The sequence below is a fragment of the Caloenas nicobarica genome, chromosome 2, assembly GCF_036013445.1.
Source record: "Caloenas nicobarica isolate bCalNic1 chromosome 2, bCalNic1.hap1, whole genome shotgun sequence".
NCBI classification, from domain to species: domain Eukaryota; kingdom Metazoa; phylum Chordata; class Aves; order Columbiformes; family Columbidae; genus Caloenas; species Caloenas nicobarica.
Genome location: NC_088246.1, coordinates 70,721,046 through 70,742,820, shown reverse-complemented (window position 1 = coordinate 70,742,820; position 21,775 = coordinate 70,721,046). Strand labels below are relative to the sequence as shown.

Genomic DNA, 21,775 nt, shown 5'->3' with positions numbered 1-21,775 from the left:
GTTGTGGCATGTGGCATTCTAATAAATCTATCAATGTTTTCATTTTGAAAGTAGGTAGGCAACCTGGCTGCTTTTGATAAAAGAAATTTCAGGTAATGGAAATGAGCATTTTAAGTGACCTACTTAAAACTGGTATGAGTCACATACAGATTCTTCAGCTTTTGCTGTGCATCACAAGACACATTTTCATTAGCACTTTTATAAATGAAGTTCTTTAACTCGGGTACTCACATTATCAGTCATCCCTCCCTTTGAGTAAAATATCTGTCTTCATTTGATAAATTTATTGTATTACACTATGTCTTGTAGCTGCCGTTGAAAACTTTGAAGAAAAAATTACTCTCATGTAAAAATGAAAAGGACAGTTATTGCCCTTTCAAAGTCCAGAATTTGAATCGTCACTTAAGCCAATTTTTATTTAAGGAGATGTAGAAAATCTGCTTGCTGATCTCTGCTTCAGGTTTGAGCAGGGGCATTTTGCTCAAATATCCATTTTGATTTTGGCAAATCAATGTGCACAAAACTTGATCCAAATCTAATTTTTCCTTTTTTTTTTTTTTTAAAGACATCTTATGTTAAGCATCAGCTTGATATTGGTTTCAGAAAGGCTGGTCATGAACATAGGCGACAGATCCAATGTATGGGTTACATGGGCATGAAAATCCATAAGGGAAACAGAAACTTTTTTCACTGCTTAGGGGAGGTATCCTTGTTTATACCTTGAGCAGAAGGTCATGCCTTATTTTCAGATTGTATATGAAATACAGAGTTGTCATTTTCTAGCTTCGCAAAATTCAATCCAATTTGTGATCGTATCTTTTTCAGTAAATACAAAATCTTTGTTTTGGCAACATCTGAACTACTTTGAGAACTTAATATCCTATATTTTGGGTGCTTGTTTCATAGCAAAAAAAAGTGTATTTTAGTGAAATATACCTATTTTTAAATTTCATTATAAAAATGCCAAAGATGCTTTAATACCTGAGTAGCTGGTAAACTAAGAAAAACGGTATACACTGATGGAAGATAATCTAATTTTATCTGATCAAACATTAACACACTTAAAAAAAATTAAATCTAATAACTAAAACTTGTAATAGTGCCATACCTGTCGTAGTGTAATAAATACAGGCCAAACTAATACAATTGGAATGAAGTGACCTAAAGAACAAGTTATTTTTTCAGCTATCCAATAAAAAATATGATTTTTACCAAGTGTGCCATATTACTGTACAGCAAAATTTGTAATCTAAAGGTACAATGATGTTTATCTCCTCCTTTTAACCTGTTAAGGAGGCTGGAGTTTTTCTCCTTCATAGCAGTGCTGTTTTGGAGTGAGATGGTAATTGTTGCCTGACCACTTGCTTGTGGGATTTCTGGAAGAGCTGGAAAAGAAGTAGTGATCTTGCAGGTATTCTTTAGAACATTCTCTGGCTTTCTGGGCATATCCATTCTTTGTGCCACAGTAGACAATAAACTGGAAAAGAATTTCTAGATTTCATATTTTTGCTAAATACCTTTTTAAAAGTATGAACTTATTTATCTGTGAATATAGATAAGCCATAACTCTTTGATCAGCTCTTCAGTTTCACATTGATTAAATATATAGGTTTGTTTGGAACTTTCATTCGATGCACGGTGCATACATTCTCATTTGGGTAGGAGATATGTTAATTCACAACCGTATCTGGTGCTATTGCTATGGAGCTAGTCTTCAACTTCTTTTTTGTGGAAAGCAAACTTTCCCTTCAGCAAGAAAAACTCTGAAACCTGTGTTGCAGCAAAGCAGGATTGTTGTCTTCTGGAGAGATCATAAGTGTTCATTCCTGTTCTTCAGGAGCACAGTGTTTTCTGCAATTCCCACTAGAGGCTGCTCAAATACTAGTGCTAGGAATCAGTTGCCCTCTTGAATTCACTTTTCTTCATCCTCTTATTTTCCTGTTCTTTGTTGTTGTCTTTTAATATTATTTCAATAGTAAGTATGGCAAAGCAGGTGGTGGGGTTTTTTTAAGTGAGGAAAAAAACACTGGTTGATAGGTACCTTACTAAATTGTCTTGAGCCCTGCTGTGTTTGTGAATTTTGCAAATGAATAAGTGAGCAATCATTCTGAAAAGCAAGTTAGCATAATACAGAGATTTGGATTTTAATGCACTCAGAAAAGTCCATTTTTTAAGCAAAAAGGGACCACCAGTCGTAATTGTAGTCATGATATTGCCCTTTGAATGCATCTGGATTTTGTGAGAGGAAGTTGAGTGTGTGATAAACAGTGCACATTCCACCTCACAATCCGTAGAACTGAAGAATTTTTTTTTCTCCCCCCTCAAACTTGTTTGCACATTGTCAACTGCCTTCCTCTCCGTCTGTGCTCCCCCCCCTGCTTCTAGTGCTCTGTATACAGATAAATACTTTAAGGAAATCTTTGCTGATTATGTGATTCATGTTTCCCTTTCTGACTGTTGTGGAGCAGTACCTTACTTGCTAGGGACCAAAAAACTCTTATTAAGTAATTGGAGCTGAATATATGACTATGCATGCTAGGAATTTTTTTTACAAGGTCTTAACTTTTGGTTTGCTGGGGAGACCACTAGGGTAACAATTTCTAATTGAGTAATGGCTAAGAAAATTGAAATTTTATATACTCCAAGATAGGCTCCAAGTAGAATAGCCAAACCAAAATATAAGATCTGACTGATGCCTTCAGCTTGCTGTTTCCTTCTTTTGAGCATCCAAAACACATTAACTTTAAATCACCTTTTTCTACCTTGAGTTTGTTATTGTCTTGCTTTATTAAGATTGCTTCTGTCTGTTACAGGCAAAGGTGAAATACAGCCGTTCGCCAAAATTCAGAGTTGCTTTAAGTTTTCTGTTCTTTCATCAACAATCAAGTTCATACACTACAACAGATTAGTGTATCTGTCCTGAACTGCAAAATCCCTTCTATTCTTTGCTTGTTGTTGTCTCTAAAAATGTTTTTTATCCTTCCTTCTCCAATTTACCTTCCCTCTGGTACAGGAAAAGTCCTGACAAAAGGGGAAATAGTGGCCCTGTATTCATACAATTCCATCCCAGAGTGACTAGCTGGTTAGAATTTGGGAAAATAGTTTTTCCACTTTGGGATCCTGAGGGGAATAATTGAGTTCGGGAGAATGATCTTTTGGTACAAGATTCACATGGATAATTCAGGTCAGAAGAGATCTCGGGAGTTCTCTAGTCCAAATTTCTACTCAGAACAGAATAAGCTATGACAAAAGATCAGGTTTCTCAGGGCTTTTCATAACCATGATCTCTTTTAACTTGAGACTCTGAACAATTACGGTTAAAGAGGAGATGAAGAGGTTTTGCATGTTTTTAAGTGTGTGGGTATGTAAAATAGCTATATCTAGAGATTTGCCTGTCAGTAAAGGGTCTGTCTTCAGAGTAAACTTTGAAAGTCTGTATTCTTCTATATCATCATGAAGTCATGTAAGCGTTAAAATTCTCCCAGTATTATTTACCTTCACTTCATTTGAATAATTTAAGATTAGTGCTGCCCTTGGTCGGCACAGTTTTGTTCCTCAGATTGGTATCAGGTAGGAAGAGGTAAAGTGACAGTGTGCCCAAGACGATAAATTTATTTATGGGTTCTGGATGCTGCTTTTTCTGAAGTACAGACCACAAGCCTGTGAGGCCAAGATGCTGGGACAAATAATAGTCGTTCAGCGTCTTACTACAAAGGGAACTTCAGATAGATCTTCCTTAACGTGACTCTACTGTCACTCTTTACTTTGTGATATGGACTAGAGATTCGTTTATCTTTCTGAGCTGTTTATATATGTGTAATTATTACCATGTTAATTATTTGCCTTTATGAATTCCCGTTTCTGTTCAGGTGACCTGTCCTTCTGTTGATACAATTTGATATTCATGTAAGTATTTCTTACAGCCCAGCTAGAGGCAAACTTTGAAGAAATGGAGAATCATCTATTGTGTCTTGAGGACCTATGTGAACAGTGTGAGTTGGAAAGATACAAATGTATGCAGACATTACAGCTGGAAAACTACAAGAAGACAAAAAGGTATATAAAACAATTGCTATAAATAAGCATAAAATATAAGCCTTTTGTGATCCCTGCCTCCCCCTCACCATGCGATATAATATAATCCCTTTTATTTTTATCTTTTAAAGAAACAATAATCTTTGACAGGAAGCTGCAAATTTGTAATAGATTCATTTAGTGTTGGTCTAACTATTGGTGATAACAAAGAGTGTGTATTTGGAAAATTATCTCTACGTTGTTGTTAAGATGAAGTCATGCTTATTATTCTTTAAAAACAATTGGGGTAAGGGCTCTTGTTAATAAGCAGTGATAAGTCATTGTTTCTTTTAATCACCCTTTTAAAAAAACTTATGTTTTTCTCACGTATTGTAAAGTGCAAAGTTAAGAACTCTCTTTTTCTTCTATCTTCTTTTTAGTTCTATCCTGTCCTGTACTATGAGTACCTTTGCTCTGTATGTTAGGTATTACTCTCCTGTGATTGTCTTGCTTGCAAAGACAAGTTTACCTAAAATATAAAGTAGCAAGAGATAAATGTTTAGAGCTTAAATAACTTAAGTCTTGACTTTCTTGGTTTTGTTACTGACGGTGCCAAAAATAACCTTACTGAAGGAGATAAGAAAAGCAGTGTTAAGTCCATTAAATAAATAAGAAATGAGGAGTTAAATTGAAGCAATTTGTCAAAGACCGTCTCTGGCAGACCTGCATTAGGGAATGGTGGGTAGATACAGATGCTGACAGACCTAGAGGCAGCACTGACATGGGAATAACCAGGTTACTTGATCTGTCAAACCAAGTGTCCTCCTTTTAGCGAGGGAAAGCGCCCTGGCACCTTCCCCACTTCTCTTGATTGTGGAATGAAGTTTGACTCATGTGGTACAGTCAGAACAACTGGTTTGGTTTATGGTCCTAATTAGGATGTGGTGATCAAGGGCAGGGCTGCACCAGACAGCATTAGTCACATTTTGCATAGCTGATCTGTTCTCTTCTTTCTTGACCCTCCTTTTGCCACCCTTGTACTTTTTGGTTTTGTGGTGGGTTTTTTTGTTGTTGTTTTTTTTTGGTTTTTGTGTTGTGTGTTTTGGGGTTTTTTTGGTTTTGTTTTTTTTTTTAATTCCAGTCTCCTCATACATAAGCAATCCACCCCTAGTTACTTTTTCCCTGTTGGTCTTGGTACTCAAATTCGGTGTTTGATACCATTTTCTAGGAAATCTTGGCCTTCTGTGGCATTACAGATACAGTTACCGAAGTACTGCTGGCTTTGCAAGTTCTGCCTCCCACAAGGTCCCTGATACCTTAAAGGTCCCTCTTCAATTTTCTGTGAAGTTGGTCTGTTTCTAACTTAGCCCCCCCCTAACCATCTGTGAAATCCAACTGTCCCTCATGGTGCTATCTGTAGCTTTTGACAGCTTCTTACTGTGTTATCTGTCACATCCAGCGACTTCTCATGTCGTGTCCTTCAGTTTTTCCCATCCTGTTCAGTTAGTTTAGCCTCAAGCCAGGGCCTCAGCAGCACTCTTGCCGTCACCCTGCAACCTGGATTTTCTCTTTCCCAAGCAGCACAACACTATTTTCTCTCTCTTTAAGAAGAGACAAGAGTCAGTATGGCTGAATATCCACTAGTTTGGACGTATTCGAGTAATTAAACACTTCATAGCAGTAAATTCAAAATTCTAAATATGTGCTATTTAACCAAATGACACACAAATTTAGAATGTGCATAAAGCAACGGATTTGTACCCCCTAAAATATAGTAATCTATCCGAAGTTTTCTGAGTTTTGCTTGTTCTCTCTAATGTCCTTGTTCCCCCTCCCCTAACCTGTGCTTTCAACGTCAAAATGAAGTGTTAAACTGTTGCCTACTCTGCTTAGCAGCATCTAATCAGTTCTATAAATAGAATGCTAAGCAAACTACTTAACATAATTATAAGCTGATTACATTTGGTCAGATCTAGACAAAACAGGAAAAATGCAGGTAATTTCTCGTTGATCATTACCACTGTATTTATTTACGTAAGAAATTAACTGCTGGCTCATTACTAGGAGGACATTTGCCAATGTAGATACTTGGAGAACAAACAGCCGGTTAACTGAATGTGAGTGTGATTTGTTATGTCTATTTGGAACTCATTTTCTGTCATCCTCTCTTTAGTGTTTGGGGTCTTTACTGTGATGCCAGCTACTGAAAGAATCAAATGGGGGTTCAGGGGTCTCTTTAACAGAAAAATTATTTCCAAGAAGTGAGTGGTTTTGTGTAAACAAAACAAAACAGTATTTCCTGTGTTTTGACAAAATACGGATGAAAACTGAGATGAACACAAACTCTAGAAACTGTGGTTATTTTAAGCATGTAACCAAAAGTGATTTTGTTATAGTCACTGTAGAGCTTAGGCTAGAAGCTCATGTAGTTCAAGTCTCTTGAAAAGAAAGTGCTTTAGGTCAACATTAGACCTTTGAAATGTAACTTACGGTGACCATGGGAACTGATTTTCAGAAACAGGTCTGCCTATTAAATAGAGCAACTTTACTTCAGTTCAAACAGATTGATTTTTTTTTTTTTTTTTTTTTTTTTGGTTGGTTGGGGTTTTTTTGGTTCTTTTGTCATAGTGTTGAGTACTAGTTTCCAGGTAGATTGATCAGTCCAAGGTGTTTTCCACAATATATTTTAAATCCTGGTGTTTTGAGGGAATTAATTGTTTTTCTGTGTGCTTATCTCTGGATTTTTGTTATTCTCTCTGTTTGTTTTTAAATCCATTGATCAGGGTACCAGCATTGTATGAAGTCTGGATTCCACCCTTGTTTTCTTGAGTTAGTCTTGCTGCAATCAGTTGCATGTGTGTGAGCTTTAAACTATGCTGTTTTGTTTCTTGTCCTCTTCTCAATTCTTCTCTTCACCCTTCTACCCAGGATGTCCTGTTTCTGATTGCAGAAACGTCCTTGTATCACTCCCATCTCCTATGGCAATTCTTGCATTCCCAAGACAGTGCACTATGTCCTTTAGGAAGCACTGTCAGAAGTTCGCTTTTATGCTAGTTTTTACGTGCACTGCATTGCAGGCTTATGGCGTAAGATAAAATTATTCTTTCCTGAAGCTGTACTTCCTATGAAGCTCTTAGAACCATTTGCATCTGTTTCAGACAGATCACCATTTTTTGAGAAATAGCAACTCCTGGTTATTTTATCAACTAAAAGGAGCTGCCCAACTGCAGCGTTTTGTAGGAATACACTGGAGATAGCAAAGAGTCCTTGTCACTGGAAATGAGTGAATACATTTTACTGTGTCATTGACTTCAAACATCATTGTCTGAATTTTATATTTTTTTAGAATTTATTTTTTAAGAATCCATTCTGGTTTTTTCAGTACTTGTCTACTTTGAGAAGAAAAATGAATGAAGAACTCTAAAATCCTGAGTCTGAACTATACCCTGATGCTAGGGTATACTTCAACAGATGGATGTTTACTAATATTACAAACCTTTGTGACACTATTTTTTTTTTTTTCCTTTCTGGTGAGATTTAAAGAAATATTTTACCAAAATAGAAAATGCATTCTTAAAAAAATGTATATTTATTCCTTCTTTTTGGATTTTAAAGGTTTATTTGTTTTCAAATAATGTGTAAGCCCATGTATTCGTTATTAGTGTAGTAGTTAAGGAGTTGGAAAGATTTTGATAATTCTTGTTAGATGCATTGCCATGCTGTCATGATGGTTTTATGCTCCTGGAGGAGAAGAATGTTTGATTCACTTTCTCATCCAGAAGAGTGTAAAATTTATAGCAATTGCATTGTGTGGATTAGAGATGTGTATGTGAGAAAATGTCTTAATCAGTTACAGCTGTTATTTGTTCTCTATGTGCTGTTGGTTTTATCTCTCTTTCTGATTGCTTTGGGAACAGAAGGGACAGTAAGGATTATTGCAGCTAGATGCAGTGGCTTATGTTAACATTCAAAAAGTAAATATAAAAAATTTCTTTAGACAATTCAGATTAGTCTGCTTTTTGAAAAAGTTCCTTCTAACTTGGGTTAGTTATTGGTTATTCACTCACTAACATACAAAAATATTTTGTTTTATTATTTTTCTGCTGCGTGTTGCTTTCAAGTATTATCTTTACTCCTGCAGTATCTCTGTAAAAAGCTGCCATTTAGTTGTGATCTTGTTTGGCCTAAATTAATTATTTTTACCAAATTCAGAAAAGCAAAGATGGAATGGGTAATACACTGCCATACAAAATTGTGTTGCCTAAAGGAAGACTTCTATGTCTGTAGATCTTGTTTAGATCCCATAGCATTCCCCAAGTGATAAGCTAGAACAGTACTCTGTACAGTACATCATCTTCAGTGATGACTCCCTCCCATCTGGCACTGATACATTTAAATTGTACTTTCATAACGTTAAGGCTTTTAAGCTTTACATGTTAATTTGACAAATTAACTTTTTATATGTAGAAAATATACCATTGTTGTAGACATTTCAAGCAAGTATTTTTTTTTCCTTCCCAAATTAAATATACTGCAAAGTACTTGTAAGACCGTAGCTACACATTTCATAGTTCTCGTGAAAATTTTCATCAAAGTCAGTTTTCATGCCACATTCTTCTTGATCAGTGTCGTGTATAGATTTTTCAGCTGCTATACCTCCATGTACCTGGGTACATAAGAAATGATTTTGCGAGGGTGGATGCAGAACTTTTATTGTTTTCAGGACAGCTTTCACAGTAGATGTGCAGGGTAGACTGGCTTTGAGTTTTCATTAGGCATTAATTACATGGCTATAAGTTTCTGTGCTCAGAGTTCACATTGCAGGCATCATTTCCATCCTGCTGTTCATGAGTTTGCATGCAGCAGCACAATCGATAGCGAGTGTTTTCATGATGATAACTGGCTGGAGTTAATTTTATGGCCATCAGTTATGGTGCTGCTTTGGACAGACACATGAAATGAGAATTCCTATTAATCCTGAAAAACTGGGCTTGCACAAGCTTCGGAAAAGTTCCCATGATAGTTGTGCTTCCTTTTGTGTTATTTTAAGGCTCTGAACTTTCTTTTGTTTGCATAAACACCTGCAATACAATATTTTACATGCATTAAACCCAAAGAAGTAGACTGCTTCATTATTAGTGAATTTTGCTCCAGTCAATGCTCCAAGTATTTGAAGACATCAGGCAAGACTCATGCAGATATATAGCAGATCAAAAGATTGTAGGGGTTTTGGCAGTTTTTTTATATTATTTGCAAACTGTGAATGTACAGTGTAATTTCTATCACTTTTAAGTTGATTTAATTTTGCCCTTCTTTTGTGGTGGTCTTTGCTTGATGCAGAGAGACAATGACATCCTTAAGAGATTTGTTGTGTGGCTTCTCCTTATAGTTTAGTTTTCTTTTGAATAGGCATAGAAAAGATTTTTTTTCTTCGTTGGCATTTGTGATCTGTGATTCAAGACTGAATGTTCGTGTTGGATCCTTTGCCTCTTACAGCACCTTTTACTAGTGTTTTCTAGAAAATGCTAAACATTATGTCAATCCTGCATGACCTTTCTCTGCCTTTATGTAGTGCTGGTTACTGGGCATAATCTGCAAATCTTGTCAATCTGTCAGTACTAGGCATTCTTTGTCCAGACTTATTGTACCAATAATAGAAACAAATTATTTAGGACTGCCTTAATCATAGCTTTGTACTCTCCATCACCTCAAAACTGTGTCAAAGTAATTAATTTGCAGCTAGTGGCAGGAGACCAGGGCCAAGGTGTTTGTCGTTACCATGCTAAAATATGTTCTCTGCCTCCTGATAAATTTTGTCTTTCGTCACCATGAATTATTTTCCTGACATCTTTAATAATTCCTTTTTCACTTGCATCCAAACCCAATTTTTAAAAAAATTGTTCACAAAAATATGTTAAATGCATTTATTGACAACACCCCCGTGAGGGAGATTTTACATTCCTGTGTCAAAGGGATGTGTTGAGGATGGTGGTACAAGTGGTAACTTCTGACTGCCACAATTTCATTAATGCTGTGTGGGACCACAGCATGAATGGTAAAGAGTGCATATGGGGTTACAGGCTTTGTTTACTGCTTTGCTTTTGTGGACTTGTGGCATATATGTCACTTAGTGTATAATGTGTGGCTAGTTTTTTAATAATGTAATTATTTTTTTCTTTTAATGCTTATGGGGAAATTGATGGCCAAGTTAAAGGAAGGTCTGGATTTTGTACTGTGGCTATTTACCAAAAGCTAGTTTACAGGAAACCGTTTTCTTTCTAGGAAAGATTAAAGATGGTGGGGTTGATGGTGGAGGTAGCCGTTGGTCGTGACATTTGTACTTTCTCTTAAACTTCAGCTTCTCAAATGTCTTTATAATTTATAGTTGTTTGTAGCTGCTTTTAAATTTATTCTCTCAAACTTCAGCTTTAAACTTTGATTCCTGGCGTTTTGGTTGTATGATAAAAATAAAAGTGCTGATACATGTATCTCTTAGTGATCCAATGACACTGAATACCAACATAAAAGTTAAAAACCCCTTATATTTCAAAACTGTTTTTTTTTTTTTGATAGCAGCAGGATGAAAGCAAAACCATAAAAACCATGTCCTGTGCAAAAGCTTACATCCAAAGGCATAAGTTTTCAGGGGAACCTGAGAATTTATTCCACGTTTCAAATTCCAGTTTGGAATGGTTCCAATGCTGAACAACCTGTATCAGTCTCTTAGCAGAAGACAAAACTCTTTTTTGCTTTTAATCATTTCAATCCTACCATTTTCTTCAGGTTTTCATACCATCTCCCTAATTTTTACTATTCTTTTGATTGCTAGCACCTGGAAGGTGAACCCCAATGTTCTTCATCAACAAAAATGTTTGTTTCTTTTTTCAGAACATCCAAAGAAAAATGCTTTCACTGTACCTTGAAACTGCTAAGTACATGAGGGTAGAATTTGTTTTTAATTGTATTTATTAGCTTGATTACCAGTTGATGTTTGCAATATTTGTTATGAAATTTTGCTTTGATCCATTCCATCTGGGGGAATGGAAGGCACAGAAAGACTTCAGCTACTTTTGTAGCTCCATTTGAGCATGGAAGAAAAAAAATCTTCATTGCAATGTCATTTTAAATTCCTTAGTGCTTTGCTCTTTACTGGATAAGAGTTCACATTTGATGGTGAAGAATCCTGACCTCTCTTCAGTGTTTCTTCAGAGAAATAGAAAACCTTGCCTGCTGCTTAATTCCAACAGTATTTTAGTAATAGTTTTAGTTTTTATGGATTTTTTTAATTACTTAAATGCTTTTCATTGCTTCAGGCTTAAAGGTATTTAAAAGTAATAGTTGACCTAAGTTATCTGAAAAAGGGTGCTCAAGCAATCTGGGGAATGGAAAACATTTTTGTGTCATTGTCATAAGTGCTAATCCTAAGTACATAAAATAATACTTAAATTATTTCTGTGTGCCATGCAAGTGACATAAATTTTGAGTTCTCAGGTTTTTGGCTTTTACTTCTGATGACATCCAGAGGAAAGTCACTCTCATGGCTTTTTAGCAGACTAAAGCTTGAATCAGGCTATGGAAGGAAATTATTTTTATATAATTTTGAAAATTTGAGTGCATCAGACAGGTGAAATGCAGTATCTTTCAGGTTTTTAACTTGTTAGATGCCAGAAATATTTTTAAATGAAATTGCCGATAAGCAGCTATACCTTCTTTAAATGTTATTTTTTAATAATATTTTCAACTTGACATCTGTAAATACATCTTGTTGTAAAATCTTTTAAACTTAATACTCAATTTTTACCGTCCATATGCTGTCTTAAGGTTGTATTTTGTTTACACATAAGTCTAGTAGTTTGAATTTATTTGCTGTTACTTTCAGAGCTAGTTTTATAAAGTTATTCCTGGCATTCATTTATGACTTCGTTACTTTCTTATCTGCCTATTCTTTCCTCTGGAAGATAAAACATGGAACTGTCAATTCTGCCTACTGGCAGAATTGTAAAAAACTTGGTGTTTCTGTGGTTTCTTGGTACTTAACTGAATTCCCTAGTGTTTTGTTACATTTGGAAAATTGATCTTAGTGTTACAGCCCTTTGCAAGGTACAGTACAACCTGAGAACCTTGTCTTACTTTTGTTGAACAAACTAAATTCCCATTGATTTTAGTAACTTAAAGCTTAATGGTTTTGACTCCACCAAATTTTAAAATTTTTTTTTAATCTACATTCTTATTTGGCTAGGTATTTACGAGAGATTCTGTGGGTTGAGATCATATGGGCAATATATTGAGGTTATTGAATACATTATCTTGAGTTGATCAAAGATATTGTTTAAAGAAATGTAAATAAGGATTTGTAATGAACTGAGCAGCCAAGGAATGACTAATTCTTCACTATCTTCCCCTCTACTCCGCCCTGGTGAGACCTCATCTGGAATATTGTGTCCAGTTCTGGGCCCCTCAGTTCAAGAAGGACAGGGAACTGCTGGAGAGAGTCCAGCGCAGGGCCACAAAGATGATGAAGGGAGTGGAGCATCTCCCTTACGAGGAAAGGCTGAGGGAGCTGGGTCTCTTTAACTTGGAGAAGAGGAGACTGAGGGGTGACCTCATAAATGTTTATAAATATATAAAGGGTGGGTGTCACGAGGATGGAGCCAGGCTCTTCTCGGTGACAACCAACAGTAAGACAAGGGGTAATGGGTTCAAGCTGGAACACAAGAGGTTCCACTTAAATGTGAGAAGAAACTTCTTCTCAGTGAGGGTGACAGAACACTGGAACAGGCTGCCCAGGGGGGTTGTGGATTCTCCTTCTCTGGAGACATTCAAAACCCGCCTGGACGCCTTCCTGTGTAACCTCACCTAGGGGTTCCTGCTCTGGCAGGGGGATTGGACTAGATGATCTTTCGAGGTCCCTTCCAATCCCTAACATTCTGTGATTCTGTGTGATTCTGTGATCTACGGGTGTAAGATAGGAGGATGATCTGCTTTCAGAAATGTTTGGAAAGCTTGCAGCTGTCTGCATTTAATACACTACTTAAATCTTTGAGAATTTCCCTTATGGGTACCTGCTTAAAACTGTTAACTGCTGTGCAAATGTCCAGCAGGATGTGTGGTTTTGCAGTTGCTGTCTGTTCCTCAACTGGATAGTGAAGACATGAGGATGGTCACTACTAGATGGTCAATAAGCTGTTAAGCAGAAGTTACTATCTTTGATACTTTATCTCTCCATTCTGTTTAAGTTTTATTTAAAAACAAACAAGCAAGCAAAACCACACACAAACCCCAAAACAAACAACCAACAAAAAACCAAATCAAAACACACACACAAAACCCCAAAACCAAACAAAACTGAAACAAAACCACAAAACGCACACACTCACGGACACAAAAAACCCAAACCAAACAAAAAAAATCCAAATCGCCAAACAAAACCACTTCAGTGAATATGCTACTGCAGGCCTTTTATTAAGTTCTGAGCAAGTTGAATCAGGGCATTGCTACACAGTTGTGTTTGGGAGAGTTTGTTTTTTCTTTAGAAAAAAAAGTGCAAATCTGTGCAATTGTAAAGAAAGAAGTGAATGAATTGGGAAATAATGGGAACATGTTTGAGTTTGCAGGCAGCCCAAATTTTAAATGTGGTTTCAGGTATATGAATTGACCTGTTTTCATCAGCTGCTTTAATTCCTGAAATATAAAGGTGACAAGAGAAGGCAACACAGGTAATTCCATGCCACGTGCTTTAGCAGCAACATCAAGTTTCAGTAATTATAAACGCAGTTGTCGTCTTACTGACAATTGCATTTTCTTGATTCATAGTGCATTTTTAGGTACAAAAATTGTTGGGATATAGAAAAATCAGAAATATTTATTCAGTCTAAGATAGAATACTTGATTCAAGTATTGTCTGGATTTGGCTTTAGGTAAGCGGCCCCCTTTCAAGGGAAGATCGGATTTTCTTGAAGTAGAAGTATTTTGTTTAGGCTAGGTGTGTGTTCTATTTGTCTTAACAGAAGCACAGAAAGAGTGGGACTGTTGCTGTCCTGCTTTCAGTTCTCTATTATGGCCTGTGTTTGTGCAGGACACTTCCACAAATTACCTAGTTTTATTTCTATGCTCTCTCTAAAAGTGGTCACATATTAGTATTTATAAACTTGTTCATTTGCTGTAGAGCAGGTGGATGCCCTGTACCAGGGCCTCTCTGTCCTTCTCTGTCTCCAGTCTGCATCGGTTCAGGAACATCTCAGGCTAACCCTGAAGCTGCCTCATCCTTTAAGCCCATTGTGCAAACCAGGGGCCAGGCACTCTGGATGGCTTCTGTGCTGGTGTATTACATGATTTGCAAATCTGGCTGGATCAGAGGATGGAATTTAGGAGGAATGATGTGATCTCCATATAACTTGAATTTAAAAAACTTCGAGCATCGTCCGTATCTTTACACACAGTTATAGTTTGTGAATTTGGAAACTTCTAGCAAGCATTTATCTTTGATCTTTACTTGCCTTCCCCTTCTTGCTTTTCCTTCTCCTCCAATATTCTTCTTTATCCTTTTTTGTTGTTGTTGTTTATCGGTGATATCCAATAGAATTTTCTTCCTAGTGTTTATCTCTTTTGCCCAGTGACTAAAGCAGGGTTAATCCAACAGTGCAATGAAAAGCCTGATAGGAATGGGAAGGTAATTGGGAATTTGTATTTGCTCTCTAAATGTTTATCTAAGTTCTGGTTGTGTAGGTTACTCTGTGGGACTAGTTATAGATTGTAGACAGCGATCTATGGTCTCCAAAATTATATATTCTCACCACAAACCCTGAAGCTCAACTTTCTGTAAATGAAGAATTTGAGACTACTGACAACATGATCATCAGAACATTCCAAGTAACTTAATAATAGTTCAAAAGACACATCCTGTCTCATCAGAACTTCAAGGCATGACGGTTTTAACTCGCTTCAGAATTCATTATATGTCTTGCAAATAAAAGTTTGTATAAAAGGTATACTTCAGAATAAAATGGAGTATTTTTTCAATCCTTTCCCTCTAAACATGTGGCTCAGATCTTTTTTGATGAGATGTTTCAGAGAAGTTTGCAGCAATCTCTTGCATTAACAAGGTTTTGATTTAATTTCTTTAGGTTATTTTGAACCATGAGACATTATCAGCTGTGCTTTATTAAGCATGGTGCATAGAGGGGTTTATGGTCAGAGTTACCGATGTCCATCATGCTCAGAAGGGGCTGAGAATCTGATTAATGTGTCTGTTGTGCCAGCATTAAAATATACCTAAATATCATGTTTCTCCTGACTTAATGAAGAAGTAGGCAACCAGGCTTATGCATTTGGAGTTTTGCTGACAATTGGTGCCCTTTACTTGCTGCTATCCTGTAGGTCATTTTGAATAGAATTTAATGGGTATAGAATTTCTCAGAATAATTAAGCCCTGCATGGATTTTATGAAAACAAGCAACTGGAAAGGAAGAGATATGCCTATATGCATGGCCAAATGTTAGGGGTTGACCTGCTGAAGAGCAGCACTGCAGAGAAGGACTTGGGAGTTCCGTTCGACAACAGATTGACTATGAGCCAGCAATGTGCCTTTCTGGCCAAGAAGGCAAATGGTATCCTGGGATGCATTAAGAAGAGTGTGACCAACAGGTCAAGGGAGGCGATCCTCCCCCTCTTCTCTGCCCTGGTGAGGCCGCATCTGGAGTACCATGTCTAGTTCTGGGCTCACCACTTTAAGAAGGACAAGGAATTACTGGAGGGAGTCCAGCAGAGGGCTACAAAGGTGATTAGGGGCCTGGAGCATCTTTCTTATGAGGAGAAACTGAGAGAGCTGGGTCTGTTCAGCCTGGAGAAGGCTGAGGGGGGGATCTCATCAATGTTTATCAATATCTCAAGGGTGGATGTCAAGAGAATGGGACCAGTTTCCTTTCAGTGGTGGCCAATGACAGGATGAGAGGCAATGGGCACAGACTGAAGCACAGGAGGTTCCATCCGAATATGAGGAGAAACTTCTTTACTCTGAGGTTGCCAGAGCACTGGAACAGGCTGCCCAGAGAGGTTGTGGAGTCTCCTTCTCTGGGAACATTCAAAACCTGCCTGGATGCATTTCTGTGTGATCAGCTCTGGGTGAACCTGCTTTAGCGGGTGAGTTGGACTAGATGATCTCCAGAAGTCCCTTCCAACCCCAGTCATTCTGTGATTATGTGAATGGTTTTCATGGGCATGACTCCAGTGTAGATACAGCCTGTACAGCCTCTTGCCTCTCAGGAAGGAAGGTGGGCTTCCTAAATTGCACTGCACACACAACAAGATTACTTCTAAAGTACCTCCTCCATGCCCTTATAGTCTGATTATTTTATGCTTTAGCTTGTTATTTTAGCCTTCATTTTTTTTCTTGCTCAGTGATACTAAACTTCATCTTTCCCTGAGAGAGGAGGTATTTATATTATAATACAACTGCTAATTAATTCCTTTCTTCTTCTTACTGTTACCTGTAAAAAAGTGAAGAATATTCTTATTTGTGTTAACTAGCCAGATTAGTTGGTACTAACCTAAAATTTAGTAGTTAAAGAGCATATAGTGAGGTGCCAGATAGTGGGTTTGATTGATGAGCAGTCAAAGCCTGCACGGGAGTTCCTTTAGTCCTGCATAGATGGTGAGTGGCCCATACTGGGCTTGAAGAGCCTTCATCTATAGGGAGGCTGGGAGTAAGGTGGGTGTGTGTATTTTCTTTCCAATAATAACAGAAAGGGTTATCTCATCCATCTGTGAAGTGCATGATTTTTTTTTTTTTGACAAAAAGTCTGTAAAATCGAGGAGCATTTCTTTGCGGAAAGCTTTCAGTTGTCTTAAACGAGTTAGGCAAATGGGGTAGAGGGGAAGACTAACCTTTTCCTGGGGAAGACATGTACAGGCTAATACACTTGAGCTGAAGCAGTTGACAGAACTCTTCTGCTGAAATTATGCATTGTACTGTAGTTGTATCTTCTGGGATGATGTTGTTAGTAAGCTATCCATCAAAGCCTGAGCTCTGCTGCCATAGCTTTTGTATAAACCTAATGTGAAAAATGATCTCAAAGAATGAACAATTTAAAGTAAAAGAACAAATACAAAAGTGTGATATATACAGCATCAAGGCTGGTAATTTAATATGGCAAAATCTAAAATAATAATAGACAACAGTCCTAGCTACTCATCCAGGCCTACTTCCGATGCAAGTTTTTTCCCTCCTGTTTGTCTTTCAAACCCATTTGGAAGATGACTGTTTTCTTGAACTGTTTCCAGTTTAATCTTTTTACTTAAGCTAACTGCTTTTTCTTTTATAGAATGTCTGTGTTCCAAATACACTGTTTCCTTCTTAATGTAGCTTCAATATATTTACTTCTGTAGATGATTTTTTGTGTTTAGATTTATAGAGAAAATGTAGGAGGTATCTTCTTTCTGACAGCTTATCAATAAATACAGAATTATTTATTTACTTAGAAAGGGGAGGAGAAATGTAATACTTTGTAATATTTTTTTCTGTACGTATGTCTAGAACTTTGTAATTACACATCTAGAAAATTTAGTAATTTAATCTTAAGTCATCTATTTTGCCAGTGTCTTTACAGATCATAGTCTCCTTTCCAGTTTAAGTTTATTGTCTGCTTCTTACCAAAGCTGCTGATAAATGAAATTTAGGATTAAAATTTAAAAGCTTCAAGTTTTTATTTGAATCATTTGATTTAAAAAAAAAAAAAAGTCCTCTGTGTTGCTGATAAAGAGCATATTTTCAACAAGCATTTTTTTTATGTATTTCTAAATGTAGGTTTTATTGAGAGTGGTGTGAGAAACCACAAGATGCAATTGATTCATTCATGTTGTCTAAAATATAAAGACTCATTGGTCTTTGGATCTAAATTGGTATGAGGATAATAGGAAATGCAGATCCTTAGATTCCATACCTGTATTTATATTGTAGGCTAATTGTCAATAGTTTAAATTTTTCAGATATGTGTTTTAAAAAAAACTTTTGTCAAATATTAATTTCCAACTTTTGCAATGAATGGCAATTATATATATGGATGTAGTGATAGCATCTTAATGCATCAATTCTAAAAATATTGATGGATTTTGAAAGAGAAGACTCTGGGGTTTTAGTCAATAGCAATGAATATCACTGTCAGTTGGTTACTGTGTTACCATCTTGTTTGCTAATCTGTTTCAACACAATGACAGTAATTGTTTTGTGTTCCCTTTGGGAGGCAAGTGGCATAAGACCTGATTTTAGGAGCAACTAGCATCAGGTTTTTTTCCCCTCTTTCTTTCGCAAGATGTTTCCTCAGTATGGTTTTGTTTCAGTCTGTGGAAAACAAGCATTTCCTGCAATTGTTGTTTTCTCAACTAGGATGTCATTATTAAAACATAAGGAGTGCAATTCATGAGAATGCTTAAGAATTTTGTAGTGAGAGTACACAGGGCAGTTAAAATTTATTAGGGTATGAACCTTCAAATCATAAATGTTGTAAAGTAGCTTTTTTCTCTGGTAAAAATGGGAGAAACTAGCTTGGGAGAGGGATGGGAGAGAAGTAGGAAGGGAAATAGATACAGGAAGCTATAGCTAATAGGCTTCTCTGAATCATACTACAGCTTATTTCCTGGTAAAGCACCCATTCTTTCAAAAACCTGTATTTCACATTTGGTGACAAAAGTGGGATGTTTGCTGAAAATGTGGAGGTAAATGTATTCTCTCACTTCTTTTAGATACTTAGAAAATAAGTTGTTTCAGGCTCAAAACAGTTTTGTCTGTTCTTGATGAAGAATAAATGCTGAATTGCATTATTTGTTAGGGAGGAAAAGGAATTATTATGGTATAGCATATGTATTGTGAAACACTGTATATGTTAGCTGATTCAGTAATGACAGAAGCATGTTTTAGTGTATAGATAGTGAATAGAATAATTTATCTGGACAACTGTTCAGGGTTTTTTGTAAAAAATATTTTTCTTATCACTTTTGCTTTTAAAATTCAGAATTTACTAATCAGTCTGCAAGGCACAGACTGAAAAGATATTTATTATAAATAAGCATTTTGTAAGTAGAAGGCCAGCTTACTTTGATTCTTCCTTAGTCTCTACATTAATGAAAAATCAGTACTTTGCAGCAATAGCAAATGGAAGATTTTGCAATTTCTTGAAAACAGAGAAAATATTTCTCTTGGTTTTGTACCCTTTGCATTCACAATTGCATAGCTACTAAAAGTGGAAGGTGGCCTGGTATGAAAGAAAAAAGATATCATTGCTGTTGGCTTAATTTCTTAGCTTTCTGGTACATGAGTATTGTGGGTTATCTGTCACTGTACTTTAAAATCCTCTCCTCTGGGGAATGTCACTATAAGCCTCCGCTGCTTTTAAAGTGTGTTGTAACTGAGTGATATTGTCAAATTCTTCTCCTTCCCTGTTGCCAAAAGGATTTTGAATAGCACTGATGAAAATGGAACACAGTTATTCACTATGCTATAAATGGGCAAAGCTCTGCTAATCAATGGATGTTTTAGTACCTAGAGCCTTATGAAGTCTTGGTTATTTTTGCAACAGTATATCTAAAAATTATGTGCCTAGATATAAATGTGCAATATTTGCATAGTTGTTCATGTTAATAAAGAGGTGGTAGCCTGATTTCTCAATAGGATGATAGTGTTTGCCTGTGATAAACACATGTAGTAATATTACCCTGACAAATAATAACTCGAATTCCTGTAGTTCTAGATGTAGTATTTTTAATAATGATTTTTTTTTTAAATTCTGCTTTTCTCCAACAGGAAGGAACTTGAGACCTTCAAAGGTAAATCCTGTTTTTAATTTTCTGCTTGAATGTTTGCAAGAGTTGCAGTAATTCTTGTATTAAGTGAAACTAGAAAGGAACTGTTCCAGTTCTGCATTTGATAACGTTAGTTTTATGTTGACCCAAGAGGCTGTTTATTTTTCAGTTTACCTGTTCTTGCTACTGGTTCCTCTCGGAGAGTCGTTAAGTGTAGAAAGAACACAGATGGTTCTGTTGCCTGAGCTAGATTTAAGAGAATCTGTATCTAATTCAAGCCTTTCCCTTGATGTTCAGTTTTGGAACTTAAGGGCTTTATCTTCAGCTAGTCCATGTCTTTTCTTGCATGAATGTGTTTTTGACATGTGTCACAGGCTGTTAATTGTTAGACTTTTGTCTAGCTGTTTCAAGGAAATTTTCACAGCATTATGGTGCATCAAACAAATGCAATTTTTGTAGCTTAACTTGTTGGCTATACACAATGGTATATACAAATATCTGTCCTAAATAATATGTAATGGCTAGAAACTCTGTAATGTATTATTGCTTCGTCTGTGTCGTGTAGATGGAACACATTACCATTTTCAGGACATCTTAAATTCAGGATTACTGTACCTACTAATCTCAATGTTTGATCAGCTTGACAATTGCTATTATCTTTTGGTTTGAATAAGGTGTGACTGTGCCTTTGTGACTAGTCTTTATTTCTGAGAATGAAGTCAAGTACATTGACTTATGTCAAGTAATTGTCTCTCAAAATTGAAAAAAGAGATGGAAATTTCTTATCAACTGCAATCCTCTGCCTTTTCAGTTCATGACTATCACATCTTTACATAATACTAAAAAAGGAAAATAATAAAGCTAATGTTAAGGGACAAGCAACACAGATTATGTAAAATGTCACTTTATCTGTAGCTTACCATAACAACTGTTTTTTGATTGATTTGACAGCTTTCAACACAGACTAGCTCAGTATAAAACCAATGATGATGCTGAGCTCATTCTGTTCCAAAGCAAAGTAGCTACTTTATGGTGCCTGATGCTTGTGAGAATAGTGAATCCTGTTTTTTTTCAGTTTGTATTGATTCTGGGTTTTTTTAGTTTGTATTTATTAGGGGTTTTAAGTGAGTTTCTGAAAGCCAAGAGGATGGTTTCCAAAGTTATTTCTCTTTTGGCTTCTTGTTTTTCCAATAGACATTCTGGCTTTATTTGACAGTAAGTATTTTACAATTATTTTCATGGAGGAGGAGGTTGTTAGCTGTGTGTTAACTTTGAAATTAATACCAAACTAAGTAACCGGTTCTGTAAAAGGATACAGAGACATACAGATTTCCAATACCAGTTATGAAAGGCTTGTCTTGGTAGCCAAGAGAAGGTTTTTAGTTTGCTACAAGGAGGGAAAATTGCAAACAGTTGCCAAGAAAAAAGCCAGTCTTTGAATGTTTCTTTGCCGAAAAGTTCAGCTGCAATCTGTGGCTAATGCAGCCAATATCAATGGGAAAGGCATAGGATCTCATGCTGTAACAAGGAGAGACCAAGTTACAAGGTTTATATAGGTCCGTTGGACATTTTTGCACCAACTGATCAATTTACTCTACAGTACTCAAAAGAATTGGCATAAGCTATGGAAGGCTGGAAAAGCACAAAGTGACAGATCCTTCAAAACGGCTATTAAACATCAGTCAGTCAAATTCCTGTATTTTTTTGTACAATGAACTTTTTCAGTTTATACCTGACAGAAGGGAGAGGAGTAATAGCTAATAAACTTTCAAGAATAGTCACATCAAGGAAGTCTAATTTCTTTTCTTAAAGATGACAACAACATGCTTTAAAATAAACAATAGATACCGTATTTTGACTTTGGTAAAAACTTTCACTGTTTTGCCTGACATTTTCCCAGGAAATTGAAATGAAACTACTGAAAAGTGGGTGCATGGCTGATTGGAAGTAAATAGTTGGAGGAAATGTT

The 21,775-nt window shown here is 36.3% G+C and overlaps 1 protein-coding gene across 1 annotated transcript in view; it reads left to right on the top strand.

Annotated features, from left to right (window-relative positions):
• The window catches only part of DTNBP1 (dystrobrevin binding protein 1), a 73,418-nt gene that overhangs the window by 13,852 nt on the left and 37,791 nt on the right, over positions 1-21,775 (top strand). Inside the window, exons 6-7 of the mRNA XM_065630004.1 lie at positions 3,924-4,056; positions 19,808-19,830. Of these exons, the coding sequence (XP_065486076.1) occupies positions 3,924-4,056; positions 19,808-19,830 (156 nt within the window). The remainder of the gene's footprint in view (positions 1-3,923; positions 4,057-19,807; positions 19,831-21,775) is intronic.